Below are 23,643 nucleotides of genomic sequence, written 5' to 3' on the forward strand. Positions count from 1 at the left end.
GAACAAAGGACTGCAAGACCCTGAGAACAGTGACTCTGAGCCACCATTTGTCTCCTTCGAAAAGAAATCACCCTCCACCCATTTGCTCTCATTTCATTGGCTAGAAGTGGGTCACATGGGCTCACCTAACCCAATCCCAAAGTGGAGCAGTGAGATTGTCATAAAGGCTTAGACCAGGTTACCAGTTTGAGATTTGGCTTTGTGGGAAGGTAATTAGCAGTGTCTGTGGTAATCCCCGGTGTAGTTACTCTGGCTCACAGGGAACAATATCCAGCTCAGACACTGTGGTGCCTGCCTTTAGGAGTGAGGAACTGCGAGGGAACCTCGTCTGGGTCCTGGTCTCCCATGGCCCAGCCCGGGGTGTTTATACCACTTCCTTCTGTCTTCTACTCATGGTGGAAAATATGACACGGGATAAAAAAAAAAAAGCACAATCCCGATTGCCCAGACCCCACCCCTCAGATTGCGGCTACCTCCGGTTTCCCTCCCAACCCCGGACTAAAGTCCTAAAGACTGAAGTTCAAGTGCAGTGTCTCCACAGACTTCCTTTCAGCCCCAGTGCTGCGGTGTGCGGCTCGGGTTCTCTGCATCCCGGGACTTCTCAAACAGTTTCGATGAGCCCAGGGAGGTTGAATATAGGAGGTTCAACTTGGACACCAAAATCTAGTTAAGTGGAGGAAGGATACAGGTTTAAAAAGGGCGGCCTTGCCCAAAAAGACGGCGGGCAAGCTTCAGGAACACTGCAGGTGGGGCAAACATCTTTTTTGCATGGGAGGAGAGGTCACCCAGCACTCAGTCCCCTTTTCTGCTAACAGCACCCAACTGTCCTTGAGATGAGTCACTGTTAATCCTCCGTCCTTTCCTCCAGTTCCACTCTGCTCCCTGAGTCGCAGTGATTGGTTCGCGGAAGGATGGGCACATGACTAGATCAGGCCAATGAGGCTCAATTCCTGTTGTTAGGACAGCCCCGTTGGATTCCACAGCTGAATTTACCTTGCCCTTATGAATATAGAGGTGGTTTAAAATAGAGCCAAGGACATGGAGGTGTGGTTCAGTTAGTAGAGCGCTTGCCTAGCGTGCACAGGGCCTGGATTTGTCCCCTCGCATGCAATAAACCCGGTGTGGTGGTACATGCCTGTAATTCAATACAGGAAGTAAAAAAAGTACAGAAAGGGGTACCGGAAGTTCAAGGTTGTACTCAGCTACATAGCAAATTCAACACCTGCCCATATGAGGTCCTGCCTTACAATGAAATAAAGCCAATATGGTAAAGAGTAGACGTAAGAGACAGAGAGGAGACCACAACCAAGGGCAACTTTGCAACTCCTCCATTTATGTTGAAATCCATGGCCTCTTTGGATTTTAAATTACATAAAGTCAATTGCTGTTTATCTATATATGTGTGGAATTTTTAAATAGGTGCTTGCCATGTAGCTCATATGTCACTGAACTCATGAGCCTCTTGCCTCAGCCTGCTGAGTGCTGGGATTATATATGTGCCCTGATGACTAACTAGTCAATTGCCTATCTTCGCATAAGCGAGTTTTAGTGAATTTCTGTCATGTGGGTTGCAAGGTGCTCTGTAGATAAAAGTGCTTGCTGCACAGTCCCCTTGGCTCCATCCCCCCAAACCCACAGCGGGAGGACAGAGCTGACTCCCAAAAGTTAGGCTCTGGCCCCACGCACATGTTGTGGCATGCGTGTTCCTGTACACAACCCCCCCCCACACACACACGGTAATTACAAGTGAACTAAACATTTCTGCCTCGCGCAACAAAAGCTCGAATCCATTTTGTTGCTAAAGGGAAAGGAGAAAATGTCAGGCCTGAGGGTCGGGGGGCTTCGCTGTGCCACAATGCCATCCTGCTTGGGATGTGGGTTAATTCTGCTCACCTCTCCCTACGCAAGTAGAGATGATCTGTCCCTTTTGGGGGAGGGGTAGGAGATGTGATTGACTCTGTAGCTGACAGAGCTTCATGGAAGCCCTGAGGAGTGAAAATGAAATGTCAGGATAATTTTAGCAATCCCAGAAGGGCTTAGACGGGTGGAGAATTGAGAAGTAAACACATATGCTGTAGGAGCTAAATGGCCTCGGGAAGGGATGAGGTGACGATAGGGATGAGAGCTGGAGCTGGGCACGCTGGTGGCACATGCCTGGCACACACCTGTAACCCCAGCACAGAGGCAGAGGCAGGTGGATGGCTGAGAGTTCAAGGCCAGCCTGGTCTACATAGGGAGTTCCTGGCTAGCGAGAGAAGCCCTGTCTCAAAAACAAAAGCAAAGAGGAAGGAAAGATCCTGGGCTTTCTGGTCTACCCTATCCTTCCCTTTTTGATAGACAGGAGAGACAAAGGGCTATTACCTTAAGAAAATGCCAGCAAACTGGAGATGTGGCTCAGCTGAAAAAGTACTTGTATAGCATACAGGAGACCCTGGGTTCAATCCCTAGCGCCATATAAACCAGATGTGTGGTGCATGCCTCTAAGCTCATCGCTTGAGAAGTAGAGGCAGAGCGATTAGAAGTTCAAGGCTATCCTCAGCTGCATATGGAGATTGGTGACAAGTGGGATGTATGAAGCCCTGTCTAAAAAAGGGTAGGAGGAAGCTGGGCAGACGGCTCAGTCAGGAAATTGCCTGTGATGCAGGGGTGGGGACCTGTATTCTTATCTTCAGGACCCACACGAGAGCCTCCCCTGTAACCTCAGTGCTGGTGCTGGGGTGAGCCGGGCAGAGACAAGTGATCTCTGGAGCTCACTGGCCAGCAGCCTAGACAAATCATTGCGCTCCGGGCTCAGTGTGAGGCATAGCCCAGATGGTAGAGCGCTTGCCTAGCATGTGGGATGCCCCGGGTTCAAGTCTCAGTACCACAAAAACCAAACCTTTGAGAGCCAATTAGAATCTGCCATACCGCCGGGCGATGGTGGCGCACGCCTTTAATCCCAGCACTCGGGAGGCAGAGGCAGGCGGATCTCTGTGAGTTCGAGACCAGCCTGGTCTACAGAGCTAGTTCCAGGACAGGCTCCAAAGCCACAGAGAAACCCTGTCTTGAAAAACTAAAAAAAAAAAAAAAAAAAAGAATCTGCCATACCCTTCAGAAAGGACTTCACAGAAGTTAGCGTGGGCTTCTCCATCCCTCTGCCCTCCTGCCCATTTCACCCACTTGCGTTGCTGATATCTTGGTGCTGGGAACCAAACCTAGGGCTGCCTGCACACACTCTGCTTGCCCATGCCCCTACCTCCTTATGGTACCTTTTTGATCTCTTTCCCTTACAGTGACTGTAACCACTGGGCAATGCTAAATGACACGTTGGTTGTGTTTCCTCCTGAAATTCTGTTTCTGAGAGTACCTCTGCCTCTAAGTTCATACTGAGGCCAACCTTCGTCCCCCTTGGGGACCAACCATAGTGGCATCCCTGTGCCAGCTCTTCTGCTGACAGATAGTTGATACCTTTTCCCGCCTTATGCAGGCACCCCTAGCAAGGAGGCCGAATGTCTTTGGCCAATGTGACTGAGGCCCCACTCACCCTGCCCTTGCACTGCCCACAGCCCCATCCTTCTTGGTTTCCTGTGTTTGAGCACTTGGTCCCCACGCTGGAACATCTAAGAGTCGGAGCATGCCTTGAGGAAGTGTATCAATGGAGGCAGGCTCCCCTCTAGCCTCGCTCTTCCTGATTGCAGGTGCAATGTGACCAGCTGCCTCCCCAAGTGGCTTCTCGTCAGGTATTTTGGTCACGGTGACAAGAAAAAGAAAGAATACAGCGTCTATCCCGTCACTGCTCACTTTCAAGTTTGCTCCTTCCTTGGGGTTTGCTTCTCAGAGGATCGAAATGTCCAAAGCTCTTTGGGAAGTGAACTCATGGGGGTTTCACCCAAACTCATGACCATCTATTGTTAAGGAGACAGGGTTCCACTCCGTAGTGGTTAGGACCACAGGCTTAGGATCGGGTGAGCCAACTTTCTCATGACTGTTCAAAAAAAGAGGTAGTTGCTACTGGCATCTAGCAGAGGTCTGAGATACTGCTGGATGTCAACAGTATAGACACAGGCCTCTACAACAGACTATCCAGCCCCGATGTTTACCATGGCAAGGTTAAGCAGAGATACTCATGGGACCACTCAAAGAGCTGTCTTTAGAACCTGGGGGTCAACAGTATGTCACTTCTGCTGGCTTTTAGCCTCCCGAGTCCACAGTGGCAGAGGCCAGAGGACTCCCAACCAGTGTTCTGTGTCATCAGGGGTGAAAAGAGCACAGTGAAGAGAACAGTTATTAATTGTTGAAACCTTAGTCAAGTCTTTCCAGCCCCTGGTGCAATGGCTGCAGCACAAATGAATTCTGGTGTTTGTTGAATGGCTGAATGATCAATGCAAGGCTTTTAAAACTCATTACCCACTAATTTATGTGCATTGAGGGAGTCACTGGAGACTCTTAAGAGACAGGCCTGGTCTCCTCCTTGTGCTCTGCGACAAGGACTATGATTCGTCAAAGAAATGACTTCAAAAGATTGGGACCTCTGTCGCCAACCACGGAGCAGGGAGCCAGAAGCAAAGTCATGGGAAGTTTTGGATGAAAGTCGCGCTCCATTTAGGCAAGAAAAAAAAAAGAAAGACAGAAAGAAAGAAACCCAGCCAGGCTTTGTGCAGCCTCGCTGTGGAACAAGAGCTGTTTTCTGGGCCCAGAACCTGCTATGTCCATGTTTAATTTCTTCCATCTGTCTGGTATCTGACCTCTGCTGCCCTCCAAACCATTGCCACATATTGTCTGCCTATGTTCCCATATAAGGCGATCTCTCTCTCTCCCTCCCCCTAGTCCTCTCCCTCTCTCCCTCTCTTTCTCAGGGTTGGTTAACAACACAAGCTCGCTTCCTCCGCCCTGCTCCCCCCTCCTTCCCTGGCATCCTGCGCTGCCAGGATGGAGGGCTGAGCGGGAAGGGGCAGGGGGCTGCCAAGGAATGCGGCAGGTTTATTTTTACTCAAGCTGCATTCTTCGCCTGCCCTGCAGGCCTCAGCCACTTGGGGATGTCACATGCCGATAAGCTGGGGGGTGGTGGTGTGTGAGTGAGATCTGTGGCTCAAATCTACAACACCCCAGGTGTGAGCCATCGTCATGGAGTTGGGGTGGAGGGGAGGGGGCAGGCAGGGACACCGAGGTCATGGGATTCGCCTGTTCCAATTGCTCTGGCACCAGTTCCCAGAAGTTTGGTCTTTTTGAGAAGCAATGGCAGGGACTGAGATCTGTTACCACCAAGGCCCCCCTCTGGTACAAACTCAACACCTGCTAGGACATGGGGTGGATTTAGGTATCTGAGGGAACTGAATAGCCTTGTGACCCTTTGTGACCCCGCTGTCACTTTCCTTCTCTATCAAAATAGTAACATCTGTTGGATACTATTCCATTGTCCTAGAGAAAACCACACTCTACCCGGCAGGGTTTTCAGTCTCTCTCGTTCCCGATCGTGGCAGTGGCAGTTGTACTAGTGCCCGGCACACAGGAGGTGCCAAATATGTGTAGAGCAACTGGGTGTAACAATACTTTTCAGTTTGCATCAGCCACGAAATGATAGCAGATTTGCCTGTAGCCTATTGCGTGCCCACAGGCATGTGAGAGACACTAGTTAAGAGTCAGGTCAAAATATGACAGTGAACAAGGCAGAGAGAACTGGGGGGAGGCTCACTGGTTAGAATGCTTGTTAGAATGTTTGCCTGTTCAGGATGTGTTCTTTGGGATGGATTCTGCTTTGTGCACCCTGTCCTCCAGGCTCATTCACGGCGCAGCGTGTATCAGTGCTCCACTTACATTTCTCTGTGTGTGCATGCGTGTGTGTGTGTACAGATTGTGCAGGTTCATCCATGGTACAGCACTATTTTATTTCTCTGTGTGTGTGTGTGTGTGTAGACAGATGTATGCAGGTTCATATGTGTGCCCATGCTAATGGAAGCCAGAGGTCAATGTCCGGTGTCTTTCTCAATGACTTTCCACCTTATTATTAATTTTAATATGGTCTCTCACCGAACCTGGTGCTCACTATTCTGACCTGGACTGACTAACCAATGAGCTCCAAGTGTCCTCCTGACTCTGCCTCCTGATGCTCCCTCGCATGCCTGGCATTTTCACAAGGATTCTGAGGATCTAAATTGGGTCCTCATGCCTGTACAACCAGCACTTTACTGACTGAGCCATCCCTCCAGCCCCTAAGTGCTTTGCTTCTTTTTAAGCCAGACTCACATTTGACTGCACACAGACACCCTGGCTTCCTTGTCCGTTTGTCAGCTAACCCATTGTTTGGTTCCATCATTCCATCTGTGACTCTATCAAAGACCTTGACTTGACATCATCACTTCATGGGGCTAAGAAGGTCTCAGGCACGTGTGCTCTTGGCCTTCTCTCACCCACTCCCACCCTCCCTCCAACCTTTTCCTGCATGGTTCTGCGCTTTCTGATGGCCCCAAATGCAGCTCTATTGCTGGCTACCCTTAAATACTCCCCCTGAATTCTATAAATACACCAAACATTCAGCTCAGGCAAAGAAGATGAGGAGAAAAAAAATCATCCAAAACAAAAATACACTTTTTCTTTCCCATCAATGGCCGAGGGTTTCTGATTCACATTTTCTGCGTTGACTCCGAGGTTTGTGCTTGGATTATTTTTCAACCATTAGCTCTGTATGGGTAGGAGACTAGGCCACTCGGCTGGGCCTAGCAACACACACCTGTCCTCAACTACTCAAGAAGAAGATCATGAGTTCAAGTTCAGCCTGGATTCTGGGGTTCTATCTCCGAAAAGGAGGGGAAGCTGGGCAGGTTAAAGTGCTTGTCACACAGGCCTGATGACCTGCGTTCAGTTCTCAGAACCTACAAAAAGTTGGATGTGGTGGTTCTTATCTGTAGTCCCAGGACTCCTGCTTTGGGATGGGAGGGGGAGACAAGAGAGTTGCCCCAAAGTCCACAGGTCAAGTAGCCTGGAGCGTGGAACAATAAGAGACACTGCCTCACAAGGTGGAAGGGAGGAACAGACTTCTCAGTGTTGGTGTCTGACCTCCACATGGTGCCCATATATGTGTACACATGAAGTAATATCAATAAAAGTTAGAATAAAAGACAGAGTGAGAGATTGCTGCTTAGAGACCCCCAGAGCCAAAGAAAGTCCCGCAATGAGTTCATGTCAACCCTTGTAGAGACCTTTGACTACCTACCTTAGTAGTCTGACTGTGGCCCTTTCTTCTGTCTATTCTAGGCCAGTGTGAGGCAGTTTAGTGGACCGGTGAAGATGGCTTTGGGATCGGATAGATTGGTGTCTGAATTTTGGCTTCATCAGCCATCAGCGACATGGTTGTGGGCTCTCCGTTAGCTCAGCAGGCCTCAATATCCTTCATCATAGAATGGCATGAGGGTGAACGACTGGCCTCCAAAAGCCTCTTTGCTCATCATTTGGTTTCAGAATTCAATCTACAGAGAACCAGTCTGCCTGTCCAGGTCCCCCTCTACAATCCATGGAGGATGAGTTACATGGTTATGAGAACCTTTACCCTTTGGCTACCTGTTGGGGTCAGCCTGCTGGGAGATCAGGCAGGAGACGAGGGGTTGGAAGAAGATGGAGCTGGGACCGTCTGCCTACAGACACTGCTGGATTAGCAGCTCCTACTAGTAGCCCTCTGATCCTTTCTTGAACTTCCTGCTTTTGACTCAGGGACTCTGCGACACCTTTGTTGCTGGTCCTCTGTAGGGCCACTTAAATCCTGCTCGGACCTTTGTGTACAGTCCTGTGTGGTACTCTAGTTGCGCAGGGTGAGCTGTTTCTATTGATGGACTTGCCCACTGACAGAAGTCCTTAGTCCGTGACTCAGATCTGACAGAATTACTTTATTTTGTATCCGGTGAAGTCTGACCTTGAGCCCCTCTCTGTTAGGTTGGAAGGCAATGCAATCTCATGGTTGAGTGTCCTCCCATCGGCACACACGCCGAGGGGTACCAGCTCCCGGGGCTTTTCTGGGGTAATGAGGCTTTGGGGCATCACATGATTGCTCACTCACTCATCACCCCACCCTGCAGCTCTGTTCTCTTACAATGGCGCTGCTGCCTCTGTGCGACAGACTCCTTGTAAAGCCCAGGACAAGGAAAATGTCACTGACCATTGGTGTGTCCTCCGTAGAGTATGATCACCTCCTCTTGGGCTCTACGGCTGGCCTGGGTACCTCAGAGCACCTCTTGTGCCTGCTGATCCCCCTGAAGGAGGTGTCATTGTTGTCTGTGTCCTCCCCTCCAAAGACTTCACAGCTTATGTAGCAAATGCAGGTTTACTTTGGAAGCGCAGCTTGCTAGTAACAATTGGGATTGCTTCTGGAGGAAGGGAAACAGACCACATCACACATGTTAATATCAGGGTCAGTTCTGACCCATTTGTATTTCTCAAGGCTGCTCAGAAACAGTAAGCTCTCAGCAAGGGATGACTTGATGGCAGCTTGAGCTGCTGGGAGAATGTCCGGCGAGGACTATGTTTCAATCCAAGTGGATTACCCAGGAGTCTATATAAATTGTAATAGAAATTTGGCTACTTTATATAGCCCATTAATCTCATTGGTGATTTTCAGAGTTTGAAAACTGTAGTCCATTTGGAAGCAAAATCCATTACCAGGAAAGCCTGAGAAAAATGTAGTACCAGGCATGCATTTAATTAGGCCTCTGGAATCTCATCCATTTAGCTGAATGTTTCACAGGATATTTATCTTTCTGCCTTTTAAGAAAGCACATCCTGCTACCAAATGTGCCCACAAGATCCAACTGCCAGATCAGAGCGAGCTTGGGGTATCTCCAAACCTCAAACCTCAATTCAGGTTTCTATTTAAACCTAATGGCTTTCATCTCAACATAGCCTAAATGGCAAGGGGGTTAAATGACAATTAATGGGTAATGAAATGACCCACTTGTGAGCACATTCCGGTGTCTGGGTCATTTTCCCCCTGTTTTCAAAGGCTGAGATAATGTGGGCAGCGTGCAGAGCTACCCCAGATGGGATGGCATCTTGGAAACTGGCGTTCACTGAATGCTCGCTCAGGATCCAGAAATATCTCCTGGTCAGGATGATAGGTCTAAATTTAATACCCCAAACAGAAAATTAGCTTGGATTCCTTAGATTCTGCACAGGAAAGTTTTTGTTTGGAAGTTCTGAACTGAAAGGGGCTGGGGACATTGTGTTTGTGGCGTCCCTCTGATGGCTGTGAGGATCTCTCCTGGCCCATAGTAAGAGCCTGCACTAGAGACAAATGATTTGTTGGGAGGAAGCAAAGGAGCAAGTTCCCATCGACACAGACACTCCACACAACGAATATCTGTTTGTTTCTTTTTTTAAAAAAATCATTTTACATTTATTTGTGTATTTATGTGTGTATGTGTGCATGTGCACTCGTGTCCATGTGTGACGGTCAGAGGACAAGTTTCACCCCCCTTCTACTCTGAGGATTCTGGGATCCAAGCTCAGGTCATCAGGCGTGGCAGTGTCTTTACTACCGAGTCATCTTGCCCTACCCCCATTTTTTTTTTAAGATAATGTTATACCTAGCACAGGCTGACCTCAAACTTACTATGTAGCTAACGATGACCTAGAACTTCTAGTCCTCTTGTGTCTGCCTCCCAATCTGAGATAACAGGCATGTACTACCAGGTAAACATGTACCACATGGGTTTTATGCGGTACTGGGGATCAAACCCAGTGCTTTGTGTGTGCTAGGCAAGCCCTCGACTAACGGAACCACATGCACAGCTTTAAGACATAGCAGTCTTTCCGGCCACAACTGCCCTGTGTGGCTCCCGTTGGCACAGCATCTCCCCCACTGCCAACAGGCCCAGCCCCTCCTTCTGGAGCATCCTCGCCACTATTACTGCTGCTAGAAGAAAAGAACCGGAAGATTCAAGAATGGTTTGAAGTGGGTGTGGTGCACATACGTGAGGTGGAGACAAGGCAGAGTTTGAGGCCAGCCTGGGCCACACAGTGAGTTCCTATATACTAAATACCCTGTTTCAAAAAAAACCAAGCACACAGGATGGAGTGTGGCTTGGTGGTGCACACTTGTAATCCCAGCTACTCAGCATGCCCGAGACAGGAGGACTGAAAATTCAAGGCTAGCACAGGTGATTTAGCAAAATAAAATATGGCCAAAGAATTTTTTAAAAATTTAAAAAGAAATTGTCTAGGAGCTGGAGAGATGGCTCAGCAGTTAAGAACACTTGCTGCTCTCCCAGAGAACCCAAGTTTGATTCCCATCACACAATCTCACACACACACACACACACACACACACACACACACACACACACGTTACAACCATCTGTAACTCCATTTCCACGAATCTGATGCCCCTTATGGCCTCCATGGGCACTGCATGCACGTGGCGTACACACGCAGGCGGAAACACCTGTACATGTAAACCAAACACGAAAGTGAGAGTGTGCAGCCCGTCTGACGGACTTTGTGCTGACAAGAGTCTGCTCTGGGACCGTTCTGAAACATGAGGCTGTCACTTCTAGCAGCACATTCAGAGCAAAGTGGAGAGGAGCCAGAGAGGTGGAGGGAGGAAATCAAGCTGACAGTGAGCGCTTACAATAAGTCACACCCGAAGGTAGTGTTATCCTTGAACTTCACAAGTACACAGTATCTAACCACCTGCTCTAATTTGCTTCTCTGTGACTGTGATGAAATACCACAACCAAAAACAAACCGGAGAGAAAGGGGTTTGCTTGGTTTAGAGATCACAGTCCATTGTCAGGAAGTAAAGGCAGGAGTTTAAGGCCAGAGCTTGAAGCAGGAATCGCAAAGGGATACTTCTTACTGGCTTGCTTCTCCTGGCCCACATGCCCAGGGATGGCCTTGCCCGCAGTGAGGTGGGCCCTCCTACACACAATAAATAAATGATATAATAAAAATTAAAAGAAAGGGTGACGATGTACCTTCCTAGCATGCGCAAGGTTAACAGCAAGAGGTAGAGGAAGAAGAGGAGGCGGAGTGGGAGGAGAGGAGGTAGAGGAAGGGAGGGGTGACGTAGAAGTGACAAGCCTTCAGAACTACTGTCACATAGGGTTAGAATCTATTAAAAATCTCAAATATAGTTCAGTTAAAAGGTGCCACTGGGAGATTACATGCAAGACTTGACCTGGCATCTGGGGAGTGGGGTGGGAGGGGCTAGCTTGCTTCAGACAGAATCAGCAATGCCTGCCTGTTGTGAATCTGTTATCGGGAATGTCTTCCTAGGTGAGTCCCACCAAGGTTTTATCTTGCGTCCCAGAGAGGAATCCGTTTTCTCTTAGGTCTGTCGACAGGCAGTCTGTCTGCATTATTGTGGTTCCCGCCAAGCACCTTTTACCAGCTGAGCCGTCTCACCAGATTCTTTTACTGGGCCTTAATATGGCTCTTTCGGGTGGAGGTTTGACAATATGGCTCCTTCAGCCCTCCCTGTCCCCCAGTAAGCGCGGGGCTTGTCTTCTGGGCTTCATCATCACCGGAACATTTTGCTACATGTCTCTCAGTCCTGGCCTAATTTGCCGTCTGTCTTACCCCCTCACTCCTACGGGGACAGAACCCCGCTGGGTCTTGTTCTCTATTGAATTCTCTAATAGTCAGCAGTATGGGGCATATAAGAAAGGTCTAATTTATCATTTGTTAGTTTTAGGTTGTGGTAAGTTTCTCCAAAGATGGCTGATCAACTAACCCAGTTTTCAGAGTGGGGCTCCATTTGTCGGTCTGTCTGTCTGTCTCTCCCTCCATGCGTCTCTTAATCTATACTCTATAATTGTTCCCATGCATGGTTTAATCTGGAGATACTTACATCGAAAACCTAAACTTGAAAACCATGCCCAGTGCTTCCTGACCCCAAACCCCATCTAGCCCTGCTTCAAAGAAGTTGTCGCCTCAAGTTTGGTAAGTAAATAAATGTATGAAACAGCACACGCAAATAGCACAGGTTAAGTACTTTGTCAAGTGTGAACTGTAGAGGGTTCGCGACGGCGATTATCGCCCAAAGTGGGACCGGCAGCCCGGGACACTCCAGGCTTTCTGCAGTGATTCAGAACTGCAGGCAACAGGTCCAGCTTTCAAGCCCGAGGCCCCGCCCCCGGTGCGCGCCCTGAACCATGGGAAGTGACGTCACCGCATGGCAACCGTTGCCAAGGAGCAGTCTCTAGGAACCCGCTAGCGCCCGGGTGCCTCCGGAGGGGTGGGGAAGTGGTTTCGTGAGGAGAATTTGAGGTAACCCCGCCAACTCGCGGTCGGAAACTCGGAGAACCCCCAGTCCCCTCGAACTGCGCCCGCTCCCGGCCGGTGGCGGCGCCAGGGCCTGGTCGGGGGTCGGCCGCGTGGGGACCGGCGGGAGCGGGGTCCCTGGCCCCCCTCGGCCCCGGACTCTGTTCCTGGGACTCGCGGGAGCCAGTGGGCCTGCGCACGCCGCCCCGACTTGTGCCAGATAAAACGCGCGTCCTGGTTTTAATTCTTGCCCCGGCCCCCTGGGTGCTGCTGTGGGTGAGTGCTGGTGAATTAGCGCGGCCAGTTGCGCTGGAAGAGGGATAGTAATTGCTTTTGCTAATTTTAGCGCGCAGCGCCCGCCGGGCACCTACAGCCTACCTGTTCAAGAACATCCTTGTCCTCTGAAAGCTGGTGGGCGACCTGGGGTGCGGGAACCCCGACCGATTTCTTTCTTTAAAAAAAGTTTTTTGGTTGCCATATATTAGTTATGCATAATGGGTGCCATTATGCTATCTTCATCTTCATACATGCATACAGTGTCTTTTGATTATACTGCTCCGACTTCCCACTCCCCTGATTCCCTTTCCATTTCCCAACTCATCTCCCTTCTACTTTAATGATCCCCCCCTTCTTTTTTGGTGGTCCTGTGAGTTTAATTATGGTTTCTTTCAGGAGCATGGGTTACTTATCAGTGGCACACCATAGAAGAAAATATAGATCCCTCCCTTAGCAACCATTACCTGTCTATAAATACTCATGAGCCCCCAGAACCCTGCTTTTCTTCTCTCTTTTTAGCAACATTTTACTCATTTATTCAGATATTTGGTTTGATTTCGTGTTTCTGAAAGAGAAAAAAAGACCTGATAATTTCAAAATTGTTTTAAATTAAATATATGTGGATATGAAGATGTGTATTAATATATTTTTACAGCTGAAAACTTGAAGCTCCACAGTTTTAAAAAATAAAGATAATTACTTTTATTTATTTTTGGTTTGTGTTTTGAGACACGGCTTCTCTGTGTGGGTTTCTCTGTGTAGCCCTGGTTGTCCAGGAATTCACTCTGTAGACCAAGTTGGGCTCCAACTCAGAGATCTGCTTGCCTCTGCCTCCTAGCACTGAGATTAAAAGTGCAAACCACACTTCCTGGCTAAGATATTTTGATATAAGCTTAAAAGAAATCTTAAATTTAGAAGCTATGCTGGTTATGCCATCCTTTTCTGACTTTTTACTGTTTTATTTACTCATAATGTATTATTATGAAATAGTAATATCTTTAGTTTTTTTAAATGTTTTCTAAACACAAGCTTCACCCACCCAATTAAGGAACCCATTTCACGCCAAGCTTGGTGGACCTTGATTTTAATCCCAGCATTTAGGGAGGTAGAGTCTTGGTCTACATAGTGGGCCTGTAGCCCAGGCCACTTAGGCCTACACAGCGAGATCTTTCAAAAGGAATTTTTTTTTTTTTTAGAGCAAGATGCTCATGGTTTCACTTTATATCTTGAGTGAAATAGTATCTATTTCATAGTTTTAACTAAGAAAGCATTAAGATAACTTTGGCTTCCTTTGTCTCACTTATCTTTCTTTAATCGGGTCTTATGTAGCCCAGGCTGGCCTCAAACTCTGGCTCCTTCTCTCTCAGCCTCTGCAGTCCTAGGGTTATAGACCAATATACAGGAGTAGCAGTTCAGTCTGGGGTGGTTTTGATAAGGTCTCAAGTGGCCTACGCTGCTTTGACCTCACTGAGTAGCCAAGGTTCACCTTGTACTTCTTTTCGTTTTATTTTTTGAGACAGAGTTTCCCAGTAGCTATGGAGCCTGTCCTGGAACTCACTCTGTAGACTGGACTGGCATTGAACTCACAGAGATCCGCCTGCCTCTGCCTCCCGAGTGCTGGGATTAAAAGCATGCGCCACCACTGCCCGGCCCACTTTGCATTCTGATTGTCCTGTTTCCATGTGCAGCCACTTCCAGTTTAGTCAGTGCTAGGAGTTGAATTCAGGGCTTCCTACATTTTAGGCAAGCCCTCGACCAACTATGCCACATCCCCAGCCCAGTTCATTTTAGTAAACAATTTCCCGTGGTAAAGCCTTTTCAGCAGTTGAATCAGATACATATTTTTTTAGTTTAGAATTTAAAAAATAATTTAAACTATTTATTTTAGGTGTATGTTTTGCCTGCATGTATGTATGTGCACCACATGCATGCTGATGCCCGTGATGTTCAGAAGAGGATGTTAGAGTCCCCGGAAATGAAGTTAGGGATGGTTGTGAGCCACCATGTGGGTGCTGGGAACCAAACTCCAGGTCCTCTACAAGAGCAACCAGTGCTCTTAACTGCCGAGTGTTCTTTCCAGTCCCAGAAACTCAGGTTTGTTTTTTTTTTTAAATAAGGTTATGGTCTTTCATAAAGTCCTTATTTCTTCTTGACTTAGGCTTCTGTGTTTTATTTTTTTTAAATTTGTTTTGTTTTTTGGCTTGAGGCCTATGAACGAGTTCATTCAGTCATTGTTTCCAGCTCAATGTGTATTCACAATGGAAATGTGATTCCTCATGGAAAGTACAGTTTTGCAAAGCAAGAAACAATGTACACCTAAGAAAGTAGAACAACATAAAAAGTAGCCTAAGGAAAGCGAGTAGCCCATATGGTGGGGGTGGGGGACAGACTCTGTTTCTTTGCTGCATAACTTGAGGGTTTCCTGAGATAACTTGAACCTGAGCTTGGTGAGAGACACCCAAACAAGGGAAGCAATCCTGCCAGGCAGAGAAAAGTAGGTGGAAGCAGGGAGTAGTGACTGGGCCGGCTTCAGAGTGAGAGGCTGAGCTAGATCATAGAGGATCAGCCCTCAGTCCATAGGAAAGAGAGCTTACAAGTGATTTGGGATGAGAGGTGGCGGCCAAATGCTGGAGACAGTTTTCTCGTTGGAGGTAAAAGGAAACCGGGGCCTGGATTACCCAGAGTTGTCTTCTCCCAGGCTAATTCAGTAATAGCAATGGGTGGAGAGCGTGTGCTGGAGACCTTAACAGCACTAGAGAACATGCCTGGGCTGTATGTGGTGTGTGGGCCCTGCTTGCACTCTGTGGGTAAGGCTAAGCACAAATAGGGGCTCCATCGCCAGATCTGCTTGCCAAAAGGAACAAGATCTAGATTGTTACCATAAAAATCTGATATTTTAATGTGAGTTACCAATTTAAAACAAAAACTAAAATTTTGCCTGTAATTATTTCTTTAACTGTGTAGCTGGACTGGAGAGGCTTTGCCTGTAATTCTTTCTTTAACCCAGGGTAAAAACTGTGTAGCTGGACTGGAGAGGCTTTAGTGTAAGTGGACTGTGTCCAGGTGACTGCTGCCAGAGCTGATGTGTGTACAAAAGCAGTCCATATTAAATGTTAACAGCATATATAGATTCCATTAGAAATTTCATAGTTTGATTTCTTCCAACAAACTGGCCTTTCCCCCACATTTTGTATGCTGTACAGACCTCTCTCTACCCCTCTGCCTACTTCCTATAATCTTAATTCTGATTCTCTCCCAACACTTTCTTTAGCTATCAAGATTAAGGAATCCCCTCCTTTTTTCCCCCACTTTTTAGTTTTAAGCTATAAAAGACTTAATCATGAGTGACCAAATCAAGTTCATCGTGGATAGCCTCAATAAGGAGCCTTTTAAGAAGAACTATAATTTAATCACATTTGATTCTCTGGGACCAATGCAACTATTACAAGTTCTCAATGATGTTCTGGCTGAGATCGACCCCAAGGTAAGTTTTCTCTTCAGTTCCATTTTTTATTAGTTTTTTTGTTTGCTTTGTTGTTGTTTTTTAATACAGCCCTGGTTGTCCTGGAACTCACTTTGTAGACCAGGCTGGCCTCACTGAGATCTGCCTGCCTCTGCCTCCTGAGTTCTGGGATTAAAGAAGTGGCTAAATTTTCTCCTTCTTTGTAAGGAAAAGTCTGTTAGGACAGCCCGCCTTTGCCTCTAACTATTGTGGGTCTGCAAAGCCCTCCTCAGGCCTTGTTTACCCTGCTTGTAAAGCAATAGTAAATGATCCCTACTAACGCACATTTCAGTTGTCTACGAAAAAAAGTTTGTTTGTTTTACATTTTATTTATTTTATGTGCTTGTGTATGGGCATGTACATGCTTATCAAACCCAAGAAAGAGGACAACTTTCAGGCATCAGTTCTCGCCTTCTACCATGTGAGTCCCTGTGATCAAATTGGGGTTGCCAGGCTTGGTGGCAGACCCCTTTACCCATTAAGCCATTTCGCTGGCCCCTCAATTTTCTATTCAAACCTTATTTAGACACTATTTCTCTACTTTTAGACACAAATAGCTTTGGTCCTGGAATAAAGATGCATTTTACAAAAGGTTTTATTGTACTGCAGGTTAGCTCATGTCTTTTATCCACTTTCTGTGAAGCTTAACTTTGTAAACGTGAATCCTGACCTGACTTGTGTGCTCCCTCACTTGGAATCTGAGCCCTGCACTTACTCTGCTTTATGAAGAGACCATTGTGCCTGTTAGCTCCACCAGAACAAGCTTGTCAATGAGTTTAAATATTTTTCTTTGTTAAATATACAACAATGACATATTTTTCAATTTATTTATTTGTTAGCAAGATGTTGATATCAGAGAGGAGATGCCAGAGCAGACAGCCAAGCGAATGTTGAACCTTCTTGGTATCCTTAAGTACAAACCTCCAGGAAATGCTACAGACATGTAAGAATCTGCTCATATATCATGTTTTCTTAAAGCTCAAACCTCCAGATGCTGTAGTTGGTCTTTTTAGATAACACCTGGCCCTCCCTCTTCTGATTGCCTTAGGACATTACAGAATTTGAAAACCATTTTAATCCTTCGAATGCTGTGTTGTCACGTAGAAAGTCGTAAGTGGGTCAGTTCTTCCCCTCTGGCCAAAAAAGTCAGGCAAATATCATTTTGTGATTTATGCCATTCTAGATAAAATAACTGGGGCTGGAAAATGGTCAGTGGTTAATAATGTTTGCTGCTCCTTCAGAGGACCTGAGTTTAGTGGTCACAATCATCTCCAGCTCCAGCTCCAGGTATCAAATTCCCTCTTCTGGCCTCTCAGGGCAGACACACACACACACATGCGTGCGCACGCACACACACACCTGCACATACAGCATGTACTTACACAAATATACACATACATATAAATAAAAATCTTAAGAAACCAAAACAACTTAAATGCTGCCCAGCCAGCATTAAGAATTAAGGCTTTGCTTTGGAAACTAGCTCTTGTAGACCAGGCTGGCCTCAAACTCACAGAGATCCGCCTGCCTCCGCCTCCGAGTGCTGGGATTAAAGGTGTGCGCCACCACTGTCCAGCTATTTAGTTTTTTTTCAACACAACTTCTTGGATACTTTAGTAATATATTGAGGATTTAGTTTTCTGACTAATGTAAGACTGACTTTAGCCTCGTATTCATATTTTAAAAGTAGTTCTGTAAAGCAATAAGGACCCTGTAAGTTACGCTGTGAGTCAAGGCTGTCTTTTCCAGTTATGCTGACTGCATCTGCGGTGTGTTTTCTTCTTAGGAGTACCTTTCGTCAAGGTTTGGTGATTGGAAGTAAACCTGTAATTTACCCAGTGCTCCACTGGCTTCTTCAGAGGAGTAATGAACTAAAGAAAAGGGCATATTTAGCTCGTTTTTTAATAAAACTGGAGGTGCCAAGTGAATTTCTACAAGATGAAACTGTGGCCGACACCAATAAACAGGTACATATAGTGAACAAAGCTGCTTGGCTTCAGTGATAATCTCTCTCTAATTGTTACTTTAGGATTCCAAGTGACACCAAAGAAAATGGTGTCCGCTGATGGTCAGCTGTGGTCATATCTTAAACAGTGACTTTCACACACAAATACTATTTGGTGATAGGAAATGGATGGTCAAGAGCTTTCTGTACTAGGTCATTCTGGGTAGATGGACTCCTGGGCTGGAGACTGCCGAGCACTGTGCTGATCAGTAAGGTAATTATGCAATTTGCCATCCAAATGAGAGAGAAGCTGCTGTCGTGATAGTACACCAGGACAAATGATAGACTTGTGGGCCCTGCAGCTGATGCAGGCTTGCAGTTCTTTCAGGATAGAGAGAGTGGATGTTTGCAGTGCATTTTTCTCACCATCATTGGCTTCTGGCCTTGAATCTTTCTTTAAGCTCTTGACTACTGAGGTCTAATTCCTGGGTCCTCTTGTCAGTACCTGGCTGACCACAGACGCAGAAACAGAGAAACCAGGCTGGATTTAAAAGAATTTTAGTTTTTTTATACTTAGATTGATTTTGGGGTCAGTTTGTTATGAAGTTTGTAATTCTGTCTTTTCCAGTAGACTATGAGGTCCATGGAGACAGGTGTGTCTGTCTTTGTTTTCTTCCAGGATTTAGTATAGTGACTTCTGTATATTGGTTGCTTAGTATTTGGGCTGAATCAAAACAACCAAATATTTTTATTTTTCATCTGTGTATTGTTATAGCTGTCATCAAAAGTAAAGATAATATTGGTCTCTTAAAGCCACGGCTGTATGTACATAGGTCAAATGCCATAGTAAGCACTTATGTGATAAAACAGGGATATGTAAGTGTGAAGTATTTCTACTCCCTTCTCACCCCTTCATAATGGGTTCATATGTATTGCATAGATCACTAGCAGTGATTTTAAAAGATTGCATTTTGGATATCTGTTTGATATGTTTTGGTAATGTCAATTCCTTTAGAGGAAGTTTATTAATAGTATCTCTTAATATACTTAGCTAATTAAGAGGATAAAAGGCAATAAAGATGTTGTTCTTGAAGCGTGTCTGAGAGGTATGTGTATTTAAAAAGAACACATTTAACAAAGATACTAATAAAAATGATGCCAGGTGGTGGTGATGTACACCTTTAATCCTAGTACTAAGGAGCAGAGGCAGGAGTATCTCTGTGAGTCTGAGGCCAGCCTGGTCTACAGAGCGAGTTCCAGGACATCCAGGGCTGTTAAACAGAGAAACAGTATCTCGAAAAACCAGTATATGTATGTGTATATATACATACATATATTATATGTATATGTATGTATATATACACATACATATACACATTATATGTATATGTATGTATATATACACATGTATATATGTGTATGTATACATATAGAGGGGAGGGAGAGGAAGAATGTTGTCTTTCTGAATGAAAAGTTTTAGAATGAATGATTTGTAGATTTATAGAATATGATCAGTCAAAAATATTAATTTCTTGATGTTATCATTTAAAAAATACTGTGGTGTGTATGTGTGTGGTGCTAGAGATTGAAACGGTCTTTTTTTTTAAAAAGTAATTTTTTATTTTATGCGCATTGGTGTTTTGCTTGCATGTATGTCTGTCTGAGGGTGTCAAATCTTGGAGTTACAGACAGTTGTGAGCTGCCATGTGGGTGCTGGGAATTGAACCCAGGTCCTCTGAAAGAGTAGTTATAAAAAAAAAAGAGTAGTTATTAGTGCTCTTAACCACCCAGCCATCTCTCCAGCACCTGAACCTAGGGTCTTATGCATGTTAGGTACATGTTCTACCACTGAGCTATACTTTCAGACCATAAACTACTGCTCATTTAAAAATTAGGGTAACAGCTATGGTATTTTTCATTAATCTAACTACTGTTTATTACACGCCTGTGAGGATTATGTCCTATAGTAAGCCCTGGGGTTCTGAAGATATTCATACCAAATGCATTCTAGCCCTCTTGGCTATTGCTGTTTCCTGGAGGGAGGCAGACAAGTAACTACTCTGTTATGACATGATCTCTACTCTGATAGACAAGGGGCCAAAGCAGGCTTCGCTGAGAACAGTGGTAGCTATGCTCAGACTGTGAATCTGTTATCCAGGTTATCAGGGATGGTGTTGCAAGTGTTCTCAGAGGGAATAGGATGGGTAACCTGCAGGTGGGAGCCAGGGCTGTTCCAGGGACAACATAGCAAGAGTTGAGATCATGAGAAAGAAAATAGCCAGAAATGGAGCCAGAGAAGTATTTAGTGAGGAGACCATGCAAATCTTGTTTTTATATGCTGTATGGATTGTAAGAATATGCAGGATTTTGTTTTTGATTTTTGATATGTAGCCCATTCTGACCTTACACCCCTGATCCTTCTGCCTCAGTCTTCAAAAGCCTAGAATTACATTATGTAATCGAGACTGCTTTTTTTTTTTTTTTTTTTTTTTTTTTTGGTTTTTCGAGACAGGGTTTCTCTGTAGCTTTGGAGCCTGTCCTGGAACTAGCTCTTGTAGACCAGGCTGGCCTCGAATTCACAGAGATCCTCCTCCCAAATGCTGGGATTAAAGGCGTGCGCCACCACCGCCTGGCTGCTTTTTGTTTTTTAAGGCAGGGTTTCTCTGTGTAACTTTGGAGCCTGTCCTAGAATTTGCTTTGTAGACCTGTAGACCAGGCTGGCCTCAAACTTACAGATCCACTACCTCCTGAGTGCTAGGATTAAACCTGTGTGCCACCACCACCTGGCAGTAACTGTTTTTTGTTTTGTTTGTTTTTTTCAAGACAGGGTTTCTCTGTAGCTTTGGAGCCTGCCCTGGAACTAGCTCTTGTAGACCAGGCTATCCTCGAACTCACAGAAATCAGCCTGCCTCTGCTTCCTGAGTACTGAGATTAAAGGTGTGTGCCACCACCGTCCGGCTCCAGTAACTGCTTTTAAGAACATGTATTTAAGCTGGGTGATGGTGGCGCACGCCTTTAATCCCAGCACTCGGGAGGCAGAGGCAGGCGGATCTCTGTGAGTTCGAGACCAGCCTGGTCTACAAGAGCTAGTTCCAGGACAGGCTCCAAAGCCACAGAGAAACCCTGTCTCAAAAAACAAGGCCAGCTGGACTGTGACTGAAAAAGCAGGGGATAAAACTGGACTCTCTGAATATGGCAGACAATGAGGGCTTCTGAGAAGCCAAGGACAATGGCACTGGGTTTTGATCCTACTTCATGTTCTGGCTTCGTGGGAGCCTAGCCAGTTTGGATGTTCACCCTCCTAGACCAGGATGGAGGGGGGAGGACTTTGGACTTTCCACAGGGCAGGGAACCCTGACTGCTCTTCAAACTTGAGAGGGAGGGGGAGAGGAGTGGGGGGAAAGGGAGAGGAGTGGGGGTACGGGGAGAGGATGGGGGGGAGGAGTGGGAGGCTGGGAGGAGGCGGAAATTTTTTTTTCTCAATAAAAAAAAAAGAAAAGAAAAAAACAAAACAAAACAAAACAAAAAAACCCCCAAAAAACCAAAACATGTATTTAATGTTATTTTTCTAAGGATTTAAGTGATTGCAGCAAGTTAGTGGGGAGCTTGATGAGAGAACACGACTGGATGTAGTCATAACTGGTAACCTGCTAACTTCCTCTTTCAGTATGAAGAGCTGATGGAAGCTTTTAAAACTCTGCATAAAGAATGTGAGCAGCTCAAAACATCTGGATTTTCTACAGCAGAAATAAGAAGGGTAAAGAAATATCCATTTGGACTTGAATGATACCTTATTCAGATTGTTTGACTTTAGTTAATCCAGGCTGAGTTTTAACTGTATGAAAACTAGTGATGATAAATGAGTGCTTTGTGGGCTTTAGTATTGGTGTGCACATCAGTTGGTGGTGTGCACATATGTGTCTGTGTGTGCACATAGAGGCCAAAGACGTCTGGAATCTTCCTTTGCTTTCTATATTAGTTTTTGCAGCAGAATCTCTCACTGACCCTGAAGCTTAGGTTAGCCTGACTGGCCAGCGATAGCTGTCTGTGTCTAACCCCAGCACTGGAATTCCAGGCACACTCAGTCATGCCCAGCTTTTCCTTTGTAGTTCTTTACTGAAAAAAATCAGCGAGGGCTGTCAGTTCATGTTTCATGTTGACAGCTAGCCGGGATTTAGAAATACTTCATTTTGACTCTTTATTTGGTATATGTTCTATATATGATATAGAAAATGCAGAAAAGAACAAAGAAGAAAAAGTTGTGTTGTGTGTATATGAGATCATGCAATACATTATTACCCGTCTTGCTTTCTTTATGAAGGCTCGAGGACTACCTTAGGTGTCATCATCAGGATGCCGTTATCCTCCTTAGAGACAGGGTTTCTCTGTAGCTTTGGAGCCTGTCCTGGAACTAGCTCTGTAGACCAGGCTGGCCTCCAACTCACAGAGATCCGCCTGCCTCTGCCTCCCGAGTGCTGGGATTAAAGGCGTGCGCCACCACCGCCCAGCTAAGGTTTGTTTTTATGATTTTTAAAATGTGTCTGTGTGTGTATCTGTGTGGGAGTATGTGCATCTGTGTGGGAGTGTGTGCATCTGTTTGGGAGTGTGTGCATCTGTGTGGGAGTGTGTGCATCTGTGTGGGAGTGTGTGCATCTGTGTGGGAGTGTGTGCATGTAAGTGCATGTGCCTGCAGAGTCCAGAGATGGATGTTGGATCCCCCAGAGCTGGAGTTACAGGCATTAAAAGCGGCCTAACATGGATGCTGGGAGCCAAACTCAGGCATACATGCTCTTAGCCCACTGGACCATCTCTCCAGCCCCTTGCTGCTTTTTAATTATTACTTTGTGAGTGTGTTTTCATTGTTAGCTTTCTATGAAATTATAGCAATGTCCAAATTAGTTTTCTATAGTACATATACATTAATCATATTTAGGTTTTGGCTTAATTTTTTTTGCTATTATAAATAATGCCATGATTATCAACATAATTTTTGTATGGCTGTGATAGTTTCTTTGCAATATTTTTTAGATATATAATTGCTTGTTAAAGCACATAAATTATTTTAGGGCTTTTAATACATGTTCTCCAGAAAATATTTTTTACTTTCTGCCCAGGCGTTTAGGTACTTTCCTAAACTTGCTATTCTGACTTGCATGAGTCTTGTATTTTTAGAATTCCTGAGTTATGAGTGCTATCTTTATATTCTCATTAAATCAGAGACATCAAAGTTTCTTCCTCAGGGAAGCCGTCCCTGACTCCCTAAATAGATCACTTTCCCTAGTTCTTTTCCTGTTATGGCATTCATTGCCCTTATAATTGCCTTAATTTCTGTCTTTCTAAATGCATGAAGCCCTAAGAAGGGAAGGGATATGCCTGTGCATCTTCACCACTGTCCTCCCAGTGCCTGACATGGGGCCTGGCATTTGGCAGGCCCTCAATAGGAGTTTGTTGATTAGAAATGGAAGGTGAGCTGAGCTCCGGTCGATAAGAAGGCCTGGTGAGAGAGCCTTTGCTGTGCTCTGGGAATGATGACTCAGAATGCAGAGTCTGATTTTAATTTCATTCATTATTACTAAGTATTCTTGAACCTCTTCTCTGTAGTAGATTTAGATAATATGGTTAAAAAAGAAATAGAAAAGAATTCACTCACAATCATGTGCTCTTGAGGTACCTATTGTTGACAATTTCCCTTGGA

At 45.6% G+C, this 23,643-nt stretch overlaps 1 protein-coding gene across 5 annotated transcripts in view; it reads left to right on the plus strand.

The window, feature by feature from the left end:
* Positions 1–11,214: 11,214 nt before the first annotated feature.
* Ift81 (intraflagellar transport 81) overlaps positions 11,215–23,643 on the plus strand; it is a 73,272-nt gene continuing 60,843 nt past the window's right edge. The window contains exons 1-5 of one of the 5 annotated variants that reach the window (XM_075979857.1): positions 11,215–11,238; positions 15,818–15,985; positions 16,843–16,946; positions 17,790–17,970; positions 21,616–21,705. In XM_075979857.1, the coding sequence (XP_075835972.1) occupies positions 15,842–15,985; positions 16,843–16,946; positions 17,790–17,970; positions 21,616–21,705 (519 nt within the window). In that variant the 5' untranslated portion in view covers positions 11,215–11,238; positions 15,818–15,841. Of the gene's footprint in view, positions 11,239–12,145; positions 12,232–12,374; positions 12,502–15,817; positions 15,986–16,842; positions 16,947–17,789; positions 17,971–21,615; positions 21,706–23,643 lie in introns of those variants that run through there. The other 4 variants (XM_075979876.1, XM_075979849.1, XM_075979839.1 and 1 more) reach the window with 4 other exon arrangements.

The sequence above is a fragment of the Microtus pennsylvanicus genome, chromosome 1, assembly GCF_037038515.1.
Source record: "Microtus pennsylvanicus isolate mMicPen1 chromosome 1, mMicPen1.hap1, whole genome shotgun sequence".
Classification (NCBI taxonomy): domain Eukaryota; kingdom Metazoa; phylum Chordata; class Mammalia; order Rodentia; family Cricetidae; genus Microtus; species Microtus pennsylvanicus.